This window comes from Poecilia formosa, unplaced genomic scaffold (genome assembly GCF_000485575.1).
Source record: "Poecilia formosa unplaced genomic scaffold, Poecilia_formosa-5.1.2 Scaffold226, whole genome shotgun sequence".
Taxonomy (NCBI): Eukaryota; Metazoa; Chordata; class Actinopteri; order Cyprinodontiformes; family Poeciliidae; genus Poecilia; species Poecilia formosa.
Window position 1 is genome coordinate 334,535 of NW_006800165.1, and position 14,870 is coordinate 349,404.

The 14,870-nt window shown below is 43.3% G+C and overlaps 1 protein-coding gene across 1 annotated transcript in view; it reads right to left on the bottom strand.

The window, feature by feature from the left end:
* Positions 1 to 14,870, bottom strand: part of LOC103149415 (eukaryotic translation initiation factor 2-alpha kinase 3-like) — a 46,767-nt gene that overhangs the window by 13,362 nt on the left and 18,535 nt on the right. The window contains exons 3-16 of the mRNA XM_016679928.1: positions 10,320 to 10,514; positions 10,086 to 10,216; positions 9,556 to 9,823; positions 9,308 to 9,470; positions 9,075 to 9,200; positions 8,699 to 8,821; positions 8,100 to 8,329; positions 7,427 to 7,539; positions 5,631 to 5,753; positions 4,136 to 4,285; positions 2,770 to 3,322; positions 2,518 to 2,691; positions 1,204 to 1,377; positions 1,016 to 1,117 (exon numbers count right to left, since the gene is read on the bottom strand). Of these exons, the coding sequence (XP_016535414.1) occupies positions 1,016 to 1,117; positions 1,204 to 1,377; positions 2,518 to 2,691; positions 2,770 to 3,322; positions 4,136 to 4,285; positions 5,631 to 5,753; positions 7,427 to 7,539; positions 8,100 to 8,329; positions 8,699 to 8,821; positions 9,075 to 9,200; positions 9,308 to 9,470; positions 9,556 to 9,823; positions 10,086 to 10,216; positions 10,320 to 10,514 (2,625 nt within the window). The remainder of the gene's footprint in view (positions 1 to 1,015; positions 1,118 to 1,203; positions 1,378 to 2,517; positions 2,692 to 2,769; positions 3,323 to 4,135; positions 4,286 to 5,630; positions 5,754 to 7,426; positions 7,540 to 8,099; positions 8,330 to 8,698; positions 8,822 to 9,074; positions 9,201 to 9,307; positions 9,471 to 9,555; positions 9,824 to 10,085; positions 10,217 to 10,319; positions 10,515 to 14,870) is intronic.

The window sequence follows — 14,870 nt, forward strand, 5'->3', positions numbered from 1 at the left end:
TGGTGAAAAGTTGCAATTGTTAAGTCAATATCTAGAGATTGAAACGTTTGCCTCTCTTTTTTGCAAAATAGTTGATTGAGCTGATTGATCGGCTAATGTTTAATTGATAAGAGGCCATTTTGTTACAAGTTTTTTTTCTCTGACCGTTTCTCATGATATGCTGAAATTAAAAAAGACGCACAATTATATTTTAACATTTTTTTGTGTGAGCTGTATTAAATGCTGATTGAATAAACAGAAGATTATCACATTATTAAACTTATTTAAACATATTACAAACATCCTAATAAAAAAACCCTGAAGTTTGTTACTGTGACATGGTAAAATGTGAAAAAGTTTAAAGGGGCGGTATTATGTGTTTTACAGCCACATAGTGACATTTTCTAGCACAATCAAGTAACAATGTTAACTTTTTGTTTGTTTTTTTAAATGATGTATATATCAAATAAGACTTAAAAGAAACTTGACTTTGTAATTTAACTCTTGGAAATTGGGCCTTTGTCTCTTTAAGAAACTGCTGCTCTTTCTGAAGCTCCGCCTTCAGGAAGTCATCACAACATGGCTCCTCTATTTAACAATGTTTTTACCAGCATTGCTCTGAGAAGTAGCTCCTATAATGAGCTCCAAAGATGTGTAGGTTCACCAGGTGTTTGCTAATTGCTGCTGGCTAGTCTGAAGGAGCTGAGTGAGGGAGAGCTGCTCTATGAGGTGGAAGCTTGAAAGCTTTGTGAGGAGGAGCTGTGCTTCAAAGGTGGTGTTAGGTCCAACCAACCAAGTGCTTTGCTCAGCTGATGGTTGCCATGGAGAGTAAAGGATTTCTCAGTCTTTTAAAATTTGCCTTAAAAGAATCAAGGTAACACTCCAGGTATGTTTTTGACGAGGGAATAACATTACAACCTGATGTAAAGCTCAAAAAAGTTGATTTTACATGATACTGCTGCTTTAATAAGTATGGATATTTCTTCACAGCTCAAAATCAGGAGATAATTAGAGGTCTGTGTGTTTGCCGACTCACCCTCACTCTCTCCATCTGGGTCCTGAAGGGGTACAGCAGCTCGAACAGGATCAGCCCCAGAGAGTAGATGTCCACCTTGTGAGAGTACGAGTTACCGGAGAGCTGCGGGGCAGAGCAGACACGGCGGAGTCAGCCTGGTGTTTGTTTTCTGTAACAGTCACTTCTGCAGCAGCGTTTGTTTCCGTCACCTGCTCCGGGCTCATGTAGAGCTTGGTGCCGACCTGGCCCGTGTGCCGGGTGAGGAGCGGGGCGGGGGTCAACACACTGGGCTCATCCTCGTCGTCCTCTTGGTCCATGGCGGTCACCAGGCCAAAGTCCCCCACCTTCACCACATCGTCCATGGTGAAGAAGATGTTGGAAGGCTGGAGGGAGCAAAGGACAAGACGAGTTGATTTGTGCAGCACATATCAGCCACCAGGCAGTTCAGTGATTAAAATAATGAAAACATCAGCCAATTATAAAACATCCCGTTGCGTCAAATGCATGAAAGTCATCAAAGCAATTAAACATCAAATATGCTGATCAATGTTCCAGTTATTATTAATCAAAAGCAGCTCTAAACAGGTGGGGGTTTAGCTCTGATTTAAATTAACTCAGTGTTTTGACTGTTTTCTGGAAGTTTGTTCTAGATGTGTGGTTCATAGAAGCTGAATGCTGCTTCTCCATGTTTGGTTCTGGTTCTGGTTCTGGGGATGCAGAGCAGAACCAGAACCAGAAGACCTGAGTGGCAAGTTTCCAGTAAGCAAATTTATTTCCGAAATGTCAAATTGCGCAACGACGCGGTCCATGGAAACAGCTAATGAACGACCAGGGCAGAGTCAGTACTGTGGTGGCCATGGCAACCAGACAGAAACACGTCAAAGTGGTTGGTTATCATTAGGAAGGTATTGATTAGTTTTCAATAGGTTGGCTAATGAATGAATGGTTGAAGATTTGCTTGTATTTATCCAGTAGTGATTTATCCAGACTGTTCTCTTTTTTGTCAGTGCTTTACAGGGTTTCCTGTGGGAAACTTGCTAAACCCAGTGGTTGGAGCGCTAGTTCAGTCACCCCACCATGTTTTTGAGTTAAAAACCATTTAAATTTGACAGGAAATTTGAAAATATGAATAGGTACCTATGTGTTATTGGAAGATATTATTAGCACTAAATAAACTGTACAACTGTAAAGTCTTAAAAAAAGGTAAACAAAAAAATAGTTGTTTCAGTCGTGTCATCCTAATTAAAGTGTCCAAAATTTGTTGACCCTTTATCCATGACTTGTCGCTTTATTAGCTGAAGTTGTTAGTTTGTAGACCAATAAATAATGGCAGTGGTTACAGAAACTGGTGTATAAAAAAAACTTATAATAAATAAACAAACGATTCTTAGCCTGGTGGTAAGTAAAGCCTAGAGGCCCGCCAGGCTTATAAAACCCTGGGGTAAATCCTGGGTTTAGTAACTGCAGACACACGGGATGCATATCATTTCTTCCTCCTCAGAGCAGGTTTTGTGTGCCTTTACCTTCAGGTCTCTGTGCATCAGGCCCTTGCTATGCAGGAAGTCGACGGCCTCTGCGATCTGCAGGAAGATGTCCAGACACTGGTTGAGCTCCCTCTGGTCCGGCAGGCACCGCTGAGCCATCCAGTCCTTCAGGTTCTCCTTCCGACAAAGCTGCATCTGGATGTACAGGTACACCTGCAGGGAGGACGCCGTGTTCAAGGACAATCTGACAACAGGACGGCCGAGCGTCTGAGCTGGTCGCTTGGTAATAACCTTTGGGGAAGGCTGGCAGCGCTGGATCGGCTGGGTGGCTGGGAGAGCCAGGGTGAGCGCGACCGGTCGAGGAGGACTGGAGGCGGCCGGCGGTGCAGCCTCCTCCTGCCTGCTGTGAGAAGAAGAAGAACTCTTCTTTTCCGTCAGTGTTCCGGGACCGGCGGCGCTCGTGGCCGAGTCCGTGTCGGCGTCAGCATCGGCATCCCGATCGCAGCCGGAGTCCTCAAAGACGATGTCGAAGGAGGAGGAAGTGCAGTCGCTGGGGCCGCGGGGCGGGCACAGCTCGAAGGAGTTGGGGGTGTCGGAGGCGTCGGGGTCGGCCTGGCTGTCCCGCTCAGACATCAGGCTGTCGTGGCCCGGCAGCGGCTGGAAGGACAGATCGACGTCTCCTTCGTTGGCGCTGAAGCCGGCGTTGCTGTTGGAGAGGAGAGCCTGAGCGCTGACGGATGTGTCTCCGTCTGGACCAGACGTGGGGGACACGGAACTGGACACGGGGACTTTGACCGACAGCACCTCCATGTGGTCGGGGATGCTCATCGGCCAATCAGTGGTACTGGAAGAGGAAGAGTTATTATTACTACAGTTAGTCCACAAGGGAAGACTGGATTTCATTCTGAGGGATTATCAATCCCTCTGCTGGACTACAGGACAGGATGATGTAAAAACAGCTGGAAATACAATATTTACCAGGAATTTACAGATAAATACGCGACTGGATAAAACTTCATTACAGAGTGGAAAACATACAGGAAGGAAACTAAAAGGAAGGAAAGAAGAAAAGAAAGGCAGATAGAAAGAAACAAAAATTAAAAGAAGGAAGGAAAAATAGAAAGACGACAAGGATGGACACAAGGAATGAAGAAAAGAATTACAAAAAGAAGGATTAAAGGAAAAACTAAAAGGAAAGCAGGAAAAAGAAAGGAAATGAGAAATTAAAAGCTAAACCAAAGAAGAGAAGGAATGAAAAGACAAAAATAAAGGAAGGAAGGAAAGACAAAGAAATGATGGAAGGAATGAAGAAAAAAAGACAGATCAAAGGAAAGACTAAAAATAAAAAAGCAAGAAATGAAGAAGGAAGAAAACTTTTGATGGACAGAAAGAGGGAAAAAGGAAGAGAGAAATGGGGGAAGCAAGGGAGGAAGAAAAGAAATTAGGAAAATGAAATAAAAACAAAGTAAAAAAAATGAGCAAAGGAAAGAAAATAGAAAGGAAAGAAAATAGAAAGGAAAGAGAAGTCGGAGAGATGGACACAAAATAACGAACAAAGCTCAAAAACAGAAATATTTTCCATACTCTTATTTCTATGCTAAACCCATCTACCTGGACAGCATGTGAGCCCAGCGACCCCCTGACCCCGCCCTCTAACCTGGCGTCCTTGTGCCACCTCTGGTCCATCTCCTCCTGCCAGCCCTCGGGGGGGCTCTCCTGCCAGGCGTTGAAGTAGCGGATGATCCCTGGGTGCTCCAGCTTAGCCAGGGCCTTCACCTCTCGCATCACCTTCTCCCGGGCCAGCTCCCTGGACCACACACACACACACACACCACAAGGCTGAAAAACATCCAGCTTTCACACTGATTTCAACTACTGCGCTAAAAACTATTTGTGACATAGCAATAAAACGGTAAAACTGAAAGTAAAGCTAATTTTTAAACTGCAAGAGTTTTAAAAACACCTTAGTGTTGCTACGGATATGGAACGAAAATACATAGTCCTCCGAAAGTGTGGGAACTGTAACAGTATTTTCTTTATATTAGTTGTAGATCGTAAATATTTAGATGGACATCAACAGCTGGACATGAGAAAAAGGTCGACTTTTCATGCCACATCTTTATGTTAATTAAGGAACCGAAAAATGGCAAAACTTTTTTTCTTAATCCTTAATCTTGGGAGACTCTTGTGGAAACATCAACCAACCTTATCCACCAATCTCATCTACCTCTGAAAATTAGAAGCAGCTACATTCAGCGACTTTTCAGACAAAAAGAAAAAGGTTGGAATTAGCAGGTCAGGATTTCTAAAGGCTTCGTCTATCAGCCAATCTTCTCTTTCTCCGAATATGAACCATTCTGTCTCTTTGGTAACGCTTCATCTTTGTCTCAAAAGTCCATCAAACTTTGTCGTAGAAGCTTCAGGCTTCTCTCTACTTCTTGGTTTTAGTCGTTTTACTGGCCTTCCAAATGATCTCTGATGTTTGTCGTCTTCAAACAGTAAACTCTGCGACTAATACAAGTTCTGCAATGGTTTCCATCATCTGCCGCTGATGTTTAAATTGGTCTATCTGTTCTTTTCTCTTCCGTACATTCCTAACAATGTGGTGGCTATTGCCAGTTTTTGTGCAATATCTCTAGTTTTTCATCTTCTCTTCTGTTTAGAATTGCTATTGGCTGTTATTCCTTCAAACACAATCTGGTTTTCTTTTTGGACACAACTCTACACCATAAATACAGTCTACAAACGCAAACCCAAAATGAGAATAAGACTTTCAGCTATAATTTTTGTTTAAATGATCATGGCAAGAGGCCCAAAGGGGCAACAACAAACTATTTTCAATCACACATCTCATTGTTAATATTTGCAACCAAAGCCAGAAGTAGAGAAATTGCCTTCATGGCTGCAATACTTTTTTGGAGGGAGTCGTACAAATCGGTCCGCAAGTGTTAAGAGAAGCAACATTAAATATCCATGCTTGTGTGTATAAATAATAAATGCAGCGCTAATATTGGTTTCAAAACGCCAGTTAAGCGTTTGTGTGGTTTTCTGTGTTTAACAAGTAGGCCACAGCTTACATAACCGGCTTTAAAGGAAACAGAGCCAGTAGCCCCCAGCAAGGAAGTGTGCTGCAGCCGGGCGAGAGGCGCTACCTGTTGGGCAGGCGGATCCTTTTGATGGCGTAGTTGCAGTCGTCCACCTTGTTGCGAGCTTCAAAGACGACGCCGAAGCCCCCGTGGCCGAGGCACTGCACGGGCTCGAAGTCTGTTAGGTACCTGGGAGGCAGGAGGGGGGGGAGAGAGATTCACGCTGGTTATCCCTGGGCAAGGAAGACTTCACAGTGTTCAAGAGAACTTTGGAGAATTCAAGGTAAAACACAGAAAATATTCACTTGCTAGAATTTGATTACTGAGGTTTTCATCATCCATTCAAAATTAGAGAGGCTGTATAAAGTTACAGGGTCTCTACAGGCTTCAGAGACAAATTTAAGACTCTGAAGCCTTCCAGCTTTATAATGGAAGGCTGAATGAAATTTCAGACTGAAAAAAAATATATAGATATAGGGAATGATTTCAGGATTGGGCTGGCAACAGAAGTAAGCCAGTGGTAACAAAAAAAAAAAAAGTTGTCTGGCCAACTGACGATACATTTGCACTTCCCCACGCTAGAGAAAAGAAAGCTAGCAAGGGTGTGTTAGCAGCTAGTTACCGACCGCCTCAAGGCACATAATGTATTGAAGATGTCTGCATGTGACTCAAACTGTTGCCTGACAGAAAAGTCCCGCTAGAAAGAAAAAGAACTACATACAACATTGAATAGTCCTGTGACAACAAAATTTAAGTCCTGTGATTAGCATAATTAGGACGGTGAAGAGTTCTTCAAAATGAATTTAAGACTTTTTAAGGATGTGCTGCCATCCTCAGTTATGTCCCTGCAGGAGCCTGAATAACAGAAACTCCAGCAGAAAATAATTCATTTGTGAAAATTGTTTGCCCACTTTTTAGACGGGATTTGGAATAATTGAAAAAGTAAAAACTTGAAGTTGGGACATAATTTTGACCCGTTCAGATCTGCACTGAACAGATGGACAGTGCTTTAATTTGTCATTAATTATCTTTTGTGGGGCTTTAAAAAAAAGTTAGAGAAAAGTGTCTTTTTTTTTTTTAAACAATCTTTCTTTCGTCCATGTCTCAAATTCAGGGGATTGAACTATGAGTAAACACCATATCCTGCTACTGCACTGTAGAATTAGCTTGCATGAGCACGGCCTCATGAATCATTACCACCATTACTACTGCAGCCAAATCTAAAGGAGTTTTTGATAAATGAGGAGCAGTGCCGTGCGCTTACCGCTTGGGAAGGCACATTCAGACCTGGCTGCACCCTGGAAAAGCAACTCTGCTCCGGCTCAACACGGAACTCGGAGGCAAAAGTGTGAGAGCAGCAGCTGTCACTTTCAGCTCGGAAAAGTTCTGGAGCTAAATTAATCTATCAACCAGAGCAGCAGCTTTAAGGGACAGATGCAGGTTTTAGGGTGGATTTATTTCCACAAACATCAAATCAGCAAGAAGAAGTGAGAAACTTCTGAAAGTGTTCAGACGGTGATGAAATGTGACCCCGTGACCCCGCAGCAGATGGAAGCTAGGCGGAGCCAGCGCCGCGAGGAGAGGTGCAAAGGTCACTCTGATTTGACGGCAAACAGCCGAGACACCCAATCGCACATTACCATGATTCCCATCTCCCCATCTCTGAATTGTCCTATCAAGGCAGGCTGGAAGACCAGTGGTCACCATGGTAACAGCGCTCAATCTGTAGCTACACCTTAAACGAGTGAGGCTCTGGAAATGCGAGGATAATAAGTCGTGGAACAGCAGCGGGAGCTGGGAGAAGTTCAGACAGAAAAGACAAATGGGTCCGGCGCTCCTCTGTGGGGCAGTTAGTGGAGTACCTGGACACATATTCGCTGAAGCGGTTCTCCACGGCAACCGGCTCTTTGGATTCGACAACTTCAAGGTCAAACTTGCTGTCGGTCTGGCACTGCGTCTCAGACTCTTTCCGTTGCTGCGACGGACAGATGATGGCAAAAACATGTCAAACACACACGTACACACACACTCTTAGGGACAAAAACACCCACTTTCAGCTACTTAAAGGTGCAGTATGTAAAGTTTACAAAAAATATTTTTTACACATTTGTTTAAATGGTCATCATGTTGTGACAGTGTGTTATGAGACAGATAATCTGTGTGAAAAAAACACAATCTCCTCTCCTTTCCCCAAGCACCATCTAAGAACAACCAATCAGGAGGCGGGCCTTAGTGCTGTCAATAACCCCTGCTCTGCTCTCTGCTAAGTTGCAGATACCACAGCCTGTTGTGAATGCTAAAGCTAGTTAGCATGGCAACCAATGGCAGCAGATAAATGGTTTTCCCGTAGCGGTATGGTGCGCTTCTTCAGATGGCAATAGTAACTCAGAGAAGAGGTGGAGGAGATTGATCTTTTCACAGATTATCTATCGCTCTCAACATACTGACCGTTTTAACAATAATGTAAAAACATTTTTTTAAAAAATAAAAGTTACATACCGCAGTTCTAACAACAGCCAGGGCGTGAACTCTTACCCTGACGTAGGCCACAGGGGCAGGCGGGTGGAAGAACCTGCGGACGACGTAGGTGGTGGCAGCGATGCAGAAGACGATGGTGCCGAGGATTTCCTTCCACCATGGCAGCAGCAGCACAGGGTCCTTTCTCCTGCGGTTGTCCGAGCCCGCCTCATTTCTCTTTATCAGACTGATGGCACTTTCACGTTTCTCCCGGTAATTCTTGCTGTAGGGGAAGTAGTAACCGTTGTCTGCGGCGACAAGACAGACGGAAATCAGATAGATATCAATTCGACTCATCTGCACCCGGCACATGCAGCCTCTCGCAAATTAGTTAGTGCATAATTGTGAAACTGAGGGATGTCTGAAAGCATTTATCCGTTGGCTTTGTTGAAGCCCTTTAGGTTGCAGCTACCACACTTCAGGGCATGTCTCTACCAGCGTTGTTTTAGCTAATTACCGTTAAGTCTGAAAACCTTTCACATTGCTTGTGTTGGCATTCTACTAAAACACAGATGCTTATAGCAAAACTAAGCAAGAAAACGTTGAAAAGGTTGGAAAATTTGTGCTGAAGCAACATGCAGGGCTGCACCATGTGTAGGGAGTGAGGCGGCCTTTACCGTATGGATACTGAAGAACGGACAAGGCGCCGTTGCTGTATTCGTCATGGGAATACTTGTCGTTACTCAGACACTTGTCAAATTCATCAGAGCCCACCAGCGCCGGAGTCCGAGACGGGGACTCTGCAAGGACGAGATGAAGAAACTCCTTGGAAATCAATTTGGAAAAAAAAGAAAAAAAAAGAAAAAAAAAACATCGTCCAAAGGGTAAAAGCTTAGGGCCTGAGGGAGAGAACATCTGTGTCTTCAAAAGATTCTTTGAACAGTGACTACTTGGTTTTAAATAATAAATAGAAACCGTCTTCGGTCACTTTGTCCTTTTTACCGTCAAAGTCAGACTCCTTTGGCGTTTAGCTTTTAACGCAGAAACACTTACGTATAAGTGGCTTCCATTTGACGGTGGGGAGAGAAATGATGTCTTTCTCCGATTCGATAGCTTTAGAGGGAAACTTTTCAGAGATCCTCACTGATGACTGAAGGTAGAGCTGCCCCTGAAACATCCCTGAAAGCACATCCACAAACTCAATGACAGCAATTTTTAAAGATGCCCAAAACAAAACAAAAAAAAACCAAACAAGCTGAGTGAAAGCACATGTCAGATGAACTCACCGAGGTAGACACTGGACTCTGCAGCACTCTGGGTTTTATCGGACTCCTCCTCATCGTCCTCTTTAGGTTCTGATCGGCTGCTGTATGTGGTGTCGTCAAACAGGCTGATCGGTGTGACTTTACCCCCACCCACCAGCCAGGCGGAGGCGATGGGTGTACAAAACTACGCAGCAAATAGTGACACAGAATGAGCTACAACACAGGACTGCGTTATACGGAGCTAATGCTGACAGGCAAAGACGTCTCACCTGATGTTCCCAGACCAGCCGTTCGTTGGGCTCGGTGCTGAAAGCCATGACCTTCCAATCGGGAACAGACACTTTGATGACGAGGTCCAAATGTTGGTTTTGGTTCTGCTTGTTGTCCATGTACTCCCTCTCCTTTGGTTCGTCGATGATGACTCGCTGGCTTTCCTTCCAGGAGTCATCGTTCGCCAAGTCTCCCTCCAGAAAGTTCATTCCAGACTGTTTCTCAGGGACTAGTTTGAGCTCAAAGCTCCCAACACTGAAGTTCCACCTGAGGTCACAGAAAGAAACAAAAAGGGTCAAAACGAAAACAAAGAATGAAAGAGAAGCACCCTTTTATTTAGGATAATGTGCTTTGGCAACTTCATACTCTTCACAGGATTCCAGAGTGACTGCAATTCTCAAAGTATTCAGATAGTGTTCTTGTTCAGTGTGTTATATAACTGCAACTTCCTGAGGAGTTTATCAACTCGCTAACTTTACTGACATGCGATACAGCAGGTGGATCCAGTGGCGACCAGTTCAGAACTTACTTCTCCATTCCTGATCGAGGCCTGATGGCTCGTACTGTCTTCTGAGTCCTCTGCAGCAGGAGAACGTCCTCCGCCTCCATCTCTTCGTCCCCCCACCGACTGCAGCCTCCCGCAGAGCAAATGTACCGGATCTGAAGCAAAGACAAAAAAAACAAAAAACAAAGCAAAGATGGTTACAGTCAGAAAAGGTGACCATGTGGCAAACTTTTAAAGCTATTACCATGATAGTATCACCTTGCCACTGTAGGCCCCCAGACCGTAAGTAGTGAGGGACTTGCCCCCGACCAGAACGGTGTCCTCTCCGATGCGGTAGGATGACTCCAGCAGCGATTCAACACTGAAAGGCACAGCCTCCATACTCTCCCTGTCCCGGTTCCACTGGAACAAGGCACCGTCAAGCGAAGGTATGACCATCTTATTGCCAAATAGCTGTGTGGCCAGAATACAAATGGGATACAGATGAGTCTTTTTGTTGTTTTCTACTCTTTTACTGTCAAGCTGACGAAAGAAAAAAATTGTTGCATATAAACTGTGATTGTCGGAAGGGGGGAAAAAAAAAAATCGGCATAAAAATCTTGCCGTGTGAACGAGGCATTAACTACAACTTGATTACATAAAGACAAATTCAACTGTTCAGATACATTTCTGACCTCAAAGACAAATACAGTCATGCTGTAGGAACTGCCACCAGTCTTGTTACACTAATCTTGTTTTAAAAACAAGCCATAGCAAACTAGAAGTGGTAATGACAAGCTAAAAGCAGCTAGATTGGTGGTATATTTATGTAGAAATACAGTGCTATGGTGTAACCATAGCGATATTTACTTGTGGTTTTTGTACCATGATAACATGATAATTCTTATCAGGGCTGGACAATATGGCTGAAAAACGTATCACGATATCTCAGCTGATATTGATAATCATTGATTTTTTTTTTTAAAGCAGTTATGAGTCAACCTGAAAGTGCGGCTGCTCTAGTTACTCAACAGGTTGTTGCTAGGTAACCAAAGAATGAATGAGTTAGTTGATGCCATCCGATCCTCTCATGGCCAGCTAAGGCATGAGAGGATCGGATGCCTACATTCCCCAGAGTGCTGTGTGGTTCTAGATCAGAGTTCAATGCAATTATGGAATATTTATTATCTCTTGATACTGACTGTGTACCTATTGCAATATACACTGCTAAAAAAAATAAAGGGAACACTCAAATAACACATCCTAGATCTGAATGAATGAAATATTCTCATTGAATACTTTGTTCTGTACAAAGTTGAATGTGCTGACAACAAAATCACACAAAAATCATCAATGGAAATCAAATTTATTAACCAATGGAGGCCTGGATTTGGAGCCACACACAAAATTAAAGTGAAATGTTCGCTTTATTTTTTTTAGCAGTATATATTGTTATTGCTTTATTGTCTATCCCTAGCTCTTAGACATACGTCAGTGGTATTTACATGAATAGTTAGGGATACAAAACATTTTCTTCCAACAGTAATGCATAATCCACTGTAATAATAACTGCACTGTGAAAAAAAATGCAAGTTTTTTTTTAATATATATTTCCACAAGCGTAAATTATTAGTTACATTTTTAAATAGCAATTGATATTTTTTTCCATGTTACATTTTCTTCAAATACAAATAAAAAAAAAGAAAAAGTTTATTCAACATTCAAAAAGCTGTGATAATGTTACCCTATAAACAGAAAGTAACCTGTTAAATATTTCACAACATCATCTGCAAACAAACGTAATTGTGTATTAATTTTATCCTTTAACTTTCACAGATTTTTAACATGTATGCCCTGGTGTATTTTAATTTTGTACTGAAAAAACTATTCCTTACGTCATCCACTGAAACGCTCGTCCACACAGACAACAGCACCCGACACACACAGCCGCCCACATGGCCGTCTCACCGGCCCACACACACTTGGACTCAATCCACAGATCTGGAACCATTACACAACTATGAGATTAGGTAATTAGGTTGGATCTGTACAAAACAGTGCGAGACTCGGGTGTTTGCATGAGGTGTTCATGGTAAGGGAGGGGGGGTGGTTGAGGATGACATCATTGAAAAACTCCTGACCCTAATCCTGATTAAAACTCTTCAGATCAGCTCAGACAAAAAGACAGCAACTCAACAATCACTTTCTCTGGAGGGCTAGCTTTTTACGGTCTTGAACGTTTGGTGCTGTAAACGAGTCAGACTGTTGCTTTTAAGATTGAAAAAGTGTCATTTTTGAACACGGAGTGATGTCATCCTTACACACACGCTGGGTGGTTTAGGTTAGCAGCCTGAGCCGATTCCCTCTGTGTGTGTATGGCTACCAGGCAGGAAAAAAGGGAAATTCTCAGAGCAGTGGGTGAGTCATGCTGCTCCTGATGCCTTAATCCACCCGTCTGATCTGGCCCGGCGTTCTGACACCCGTTAGCCTGCTCTCAGCCGCGTAATCTCCTGAAGGGAAACGCTCTGCTCAGTGGAGTTCTGCGCTGGCTGTTCGACTGGATCGTCCCGCATATAAAGTCTGGATCAGCAAGTCGCAAAGCCGAGAGAGTCATCTGATGGGATGCATTGGAAGTTAGCGCTTTATGTCTTGTAATGTCTATTTTCAATTTAAAAAAAAAGTGTGGAAGTGTTGCTGCATAAAAAATAAAAAATAAATATTTTAAATGGGTTAAAAAAAACCCCCATCATATTATATAACAGCCCTCAGTGGCTCTGTCTGTCGCTTCAAGCTAATAAAAAGAAATTCGTTCTGGTTAATAATTCATCTGTGATCAGCCACACCACAGTCTGCTTGTCTTCATCTGTGTACACATAATATTTGGGAAGGATTAAGCTTTTTGTCACGTTCTAAAAACGATACTCAGTCGTGCCTACAGTTGGGGTTTTCATTTGAAGAAGAATAAAATATTAAAAACAGATAAAAAGAATAATTTAAAAGATTAAGCCCCCCACCCAGACTTCTCAGCATCAACACTCCCTCCTTCTCCCTGTGGATTTTAATGGTCCTATTAATCTTTAAAGAGCTCTGAATGTGTAGTGTGTGTTATTAATCTGAGACCTGACCCGTGTGTGTGTGAGCTTCACAACGTTCCCAGTCAAAAAATGTGCTCACGCAATTTTTAGACGCGCCGATTGATGAGTTAAGTTTAAAATAGGGGTGGAGATTTATCGCATCATTTATCATTTATCGTGATAAATTTCTTATAACAATTCTGAAGTATCGTTATCATGATAAATTACGATTAATGACGTTTAAAACTGTCTGTATTGTTGGGATTGTTAGTTTTGAGAGGATCAATAAATACAAATAAATTTGAAAATATGTCCAGTAACTCAGTTTTCTAAGTAACACTTATAATATAGTTCAATTTATGTTTCCAAGCCTTCATTTCCACTACACTACAACACAAACATTTAAAATTAGAATATTACATCAGACCAATAAAAGTTATTCTTTTATTTTCTGACAAACAAGCCTCGTCAGAATGCAGATTCTAATTTAGGACCGCTTGTCCTCAAGAGAAATCTTGGTGGGCTAAAAAAAAAAGAAAAAAAGAGAGAGATAAAAATCAGAGCGTGATTTTTATCACGCCACAAAGTCTGACATTTCTTGCACTGTGAGAAAAAATATTTTATTCACACATACAATTTGCTATGGAAAGTATTCCTCAAAATGAGATGGATAGTTATTTAATGTAACACGTCGTGTAATCATGTCCCACCCCTGGGGGGAACATGAGAGTGGGGTGCCTTTAGAGAGAGAGGGGGGGGGAGGGATTCAGGGGGAATAACTACTGTTTGTGTTGTTGCTGACGCTCCAGCGATCCTGTCAAACAGTTTCATCTCAATACGCAGCTCCGACTCTATTTCAGGGACCAAGCGGCCGGCTTTCTAACAAAAACAAATAAATATAAATATTGCTGAAGCAGCAGTTTGCATCTCCCTCACTGAGTTGGGAGAATTATTGCTTTTCCCATTAAGAGCAGAGAGCTAATCAGGCGTTCGTCAGTGTGTGGCGATCAATCAGGTTCATTCAGTCTCACTGCATGCCAGCAGATGTACAGAAAGCAAGCGCGTGCTGTCTATTATTTGATGACATCATCTCTGGTTGAAAGGCATTACCTCACCTCCCCTCAACAAAACACACACCGAGTCCGTCCTCTAAGCCCCGCCCATGCAGGATGAGTCACTCCCCTCCGAACGCACGCACGCGCGCACTTCAACCCCCCTCCAACGCCCCCGGAGCTTCTCCTGTTTTGCTCAAGTGATGGCTTGTTTTTTTGGTGTTTTTGTTTCTGCACACAAGACAATGCGGGCTGCGCTTCTCCCACCCCACACTGCAAGAAAAAAAAAAAAAAAAAAAAAAAAAAAAAGAAGTGACACACAATGCGGGACGGAGCAGGCGACTGGCTGCTTCCGCCCCGGCGTGTCGAGGCTAGCCAATAGCGCGGCGGCGGACCCCCCTCCAGCCTCCCATCACTGAGCAGACTGGTGTCTCGGGATCCTGTGAGCACCAATCAAACTGTTGCTAAGCTCCCAGCAGGAAGCGGGTGGAGAGGGAGGTGAGGGGAGGGGGAGGAAAGAGCCAGAGGCAAAGCTACCCCCCCCTCCCCCCGACCACCAACACCACCACACACACGCGCGCACACACACATTAAAGGGAGCCAAGCACACAGAGCAGACGGGCATCCCAGGTTACAGAGGCCACAGAGGGCAAGACAGGTTTTAAACTTACATAAAGCACAACACACACACACACACACACACA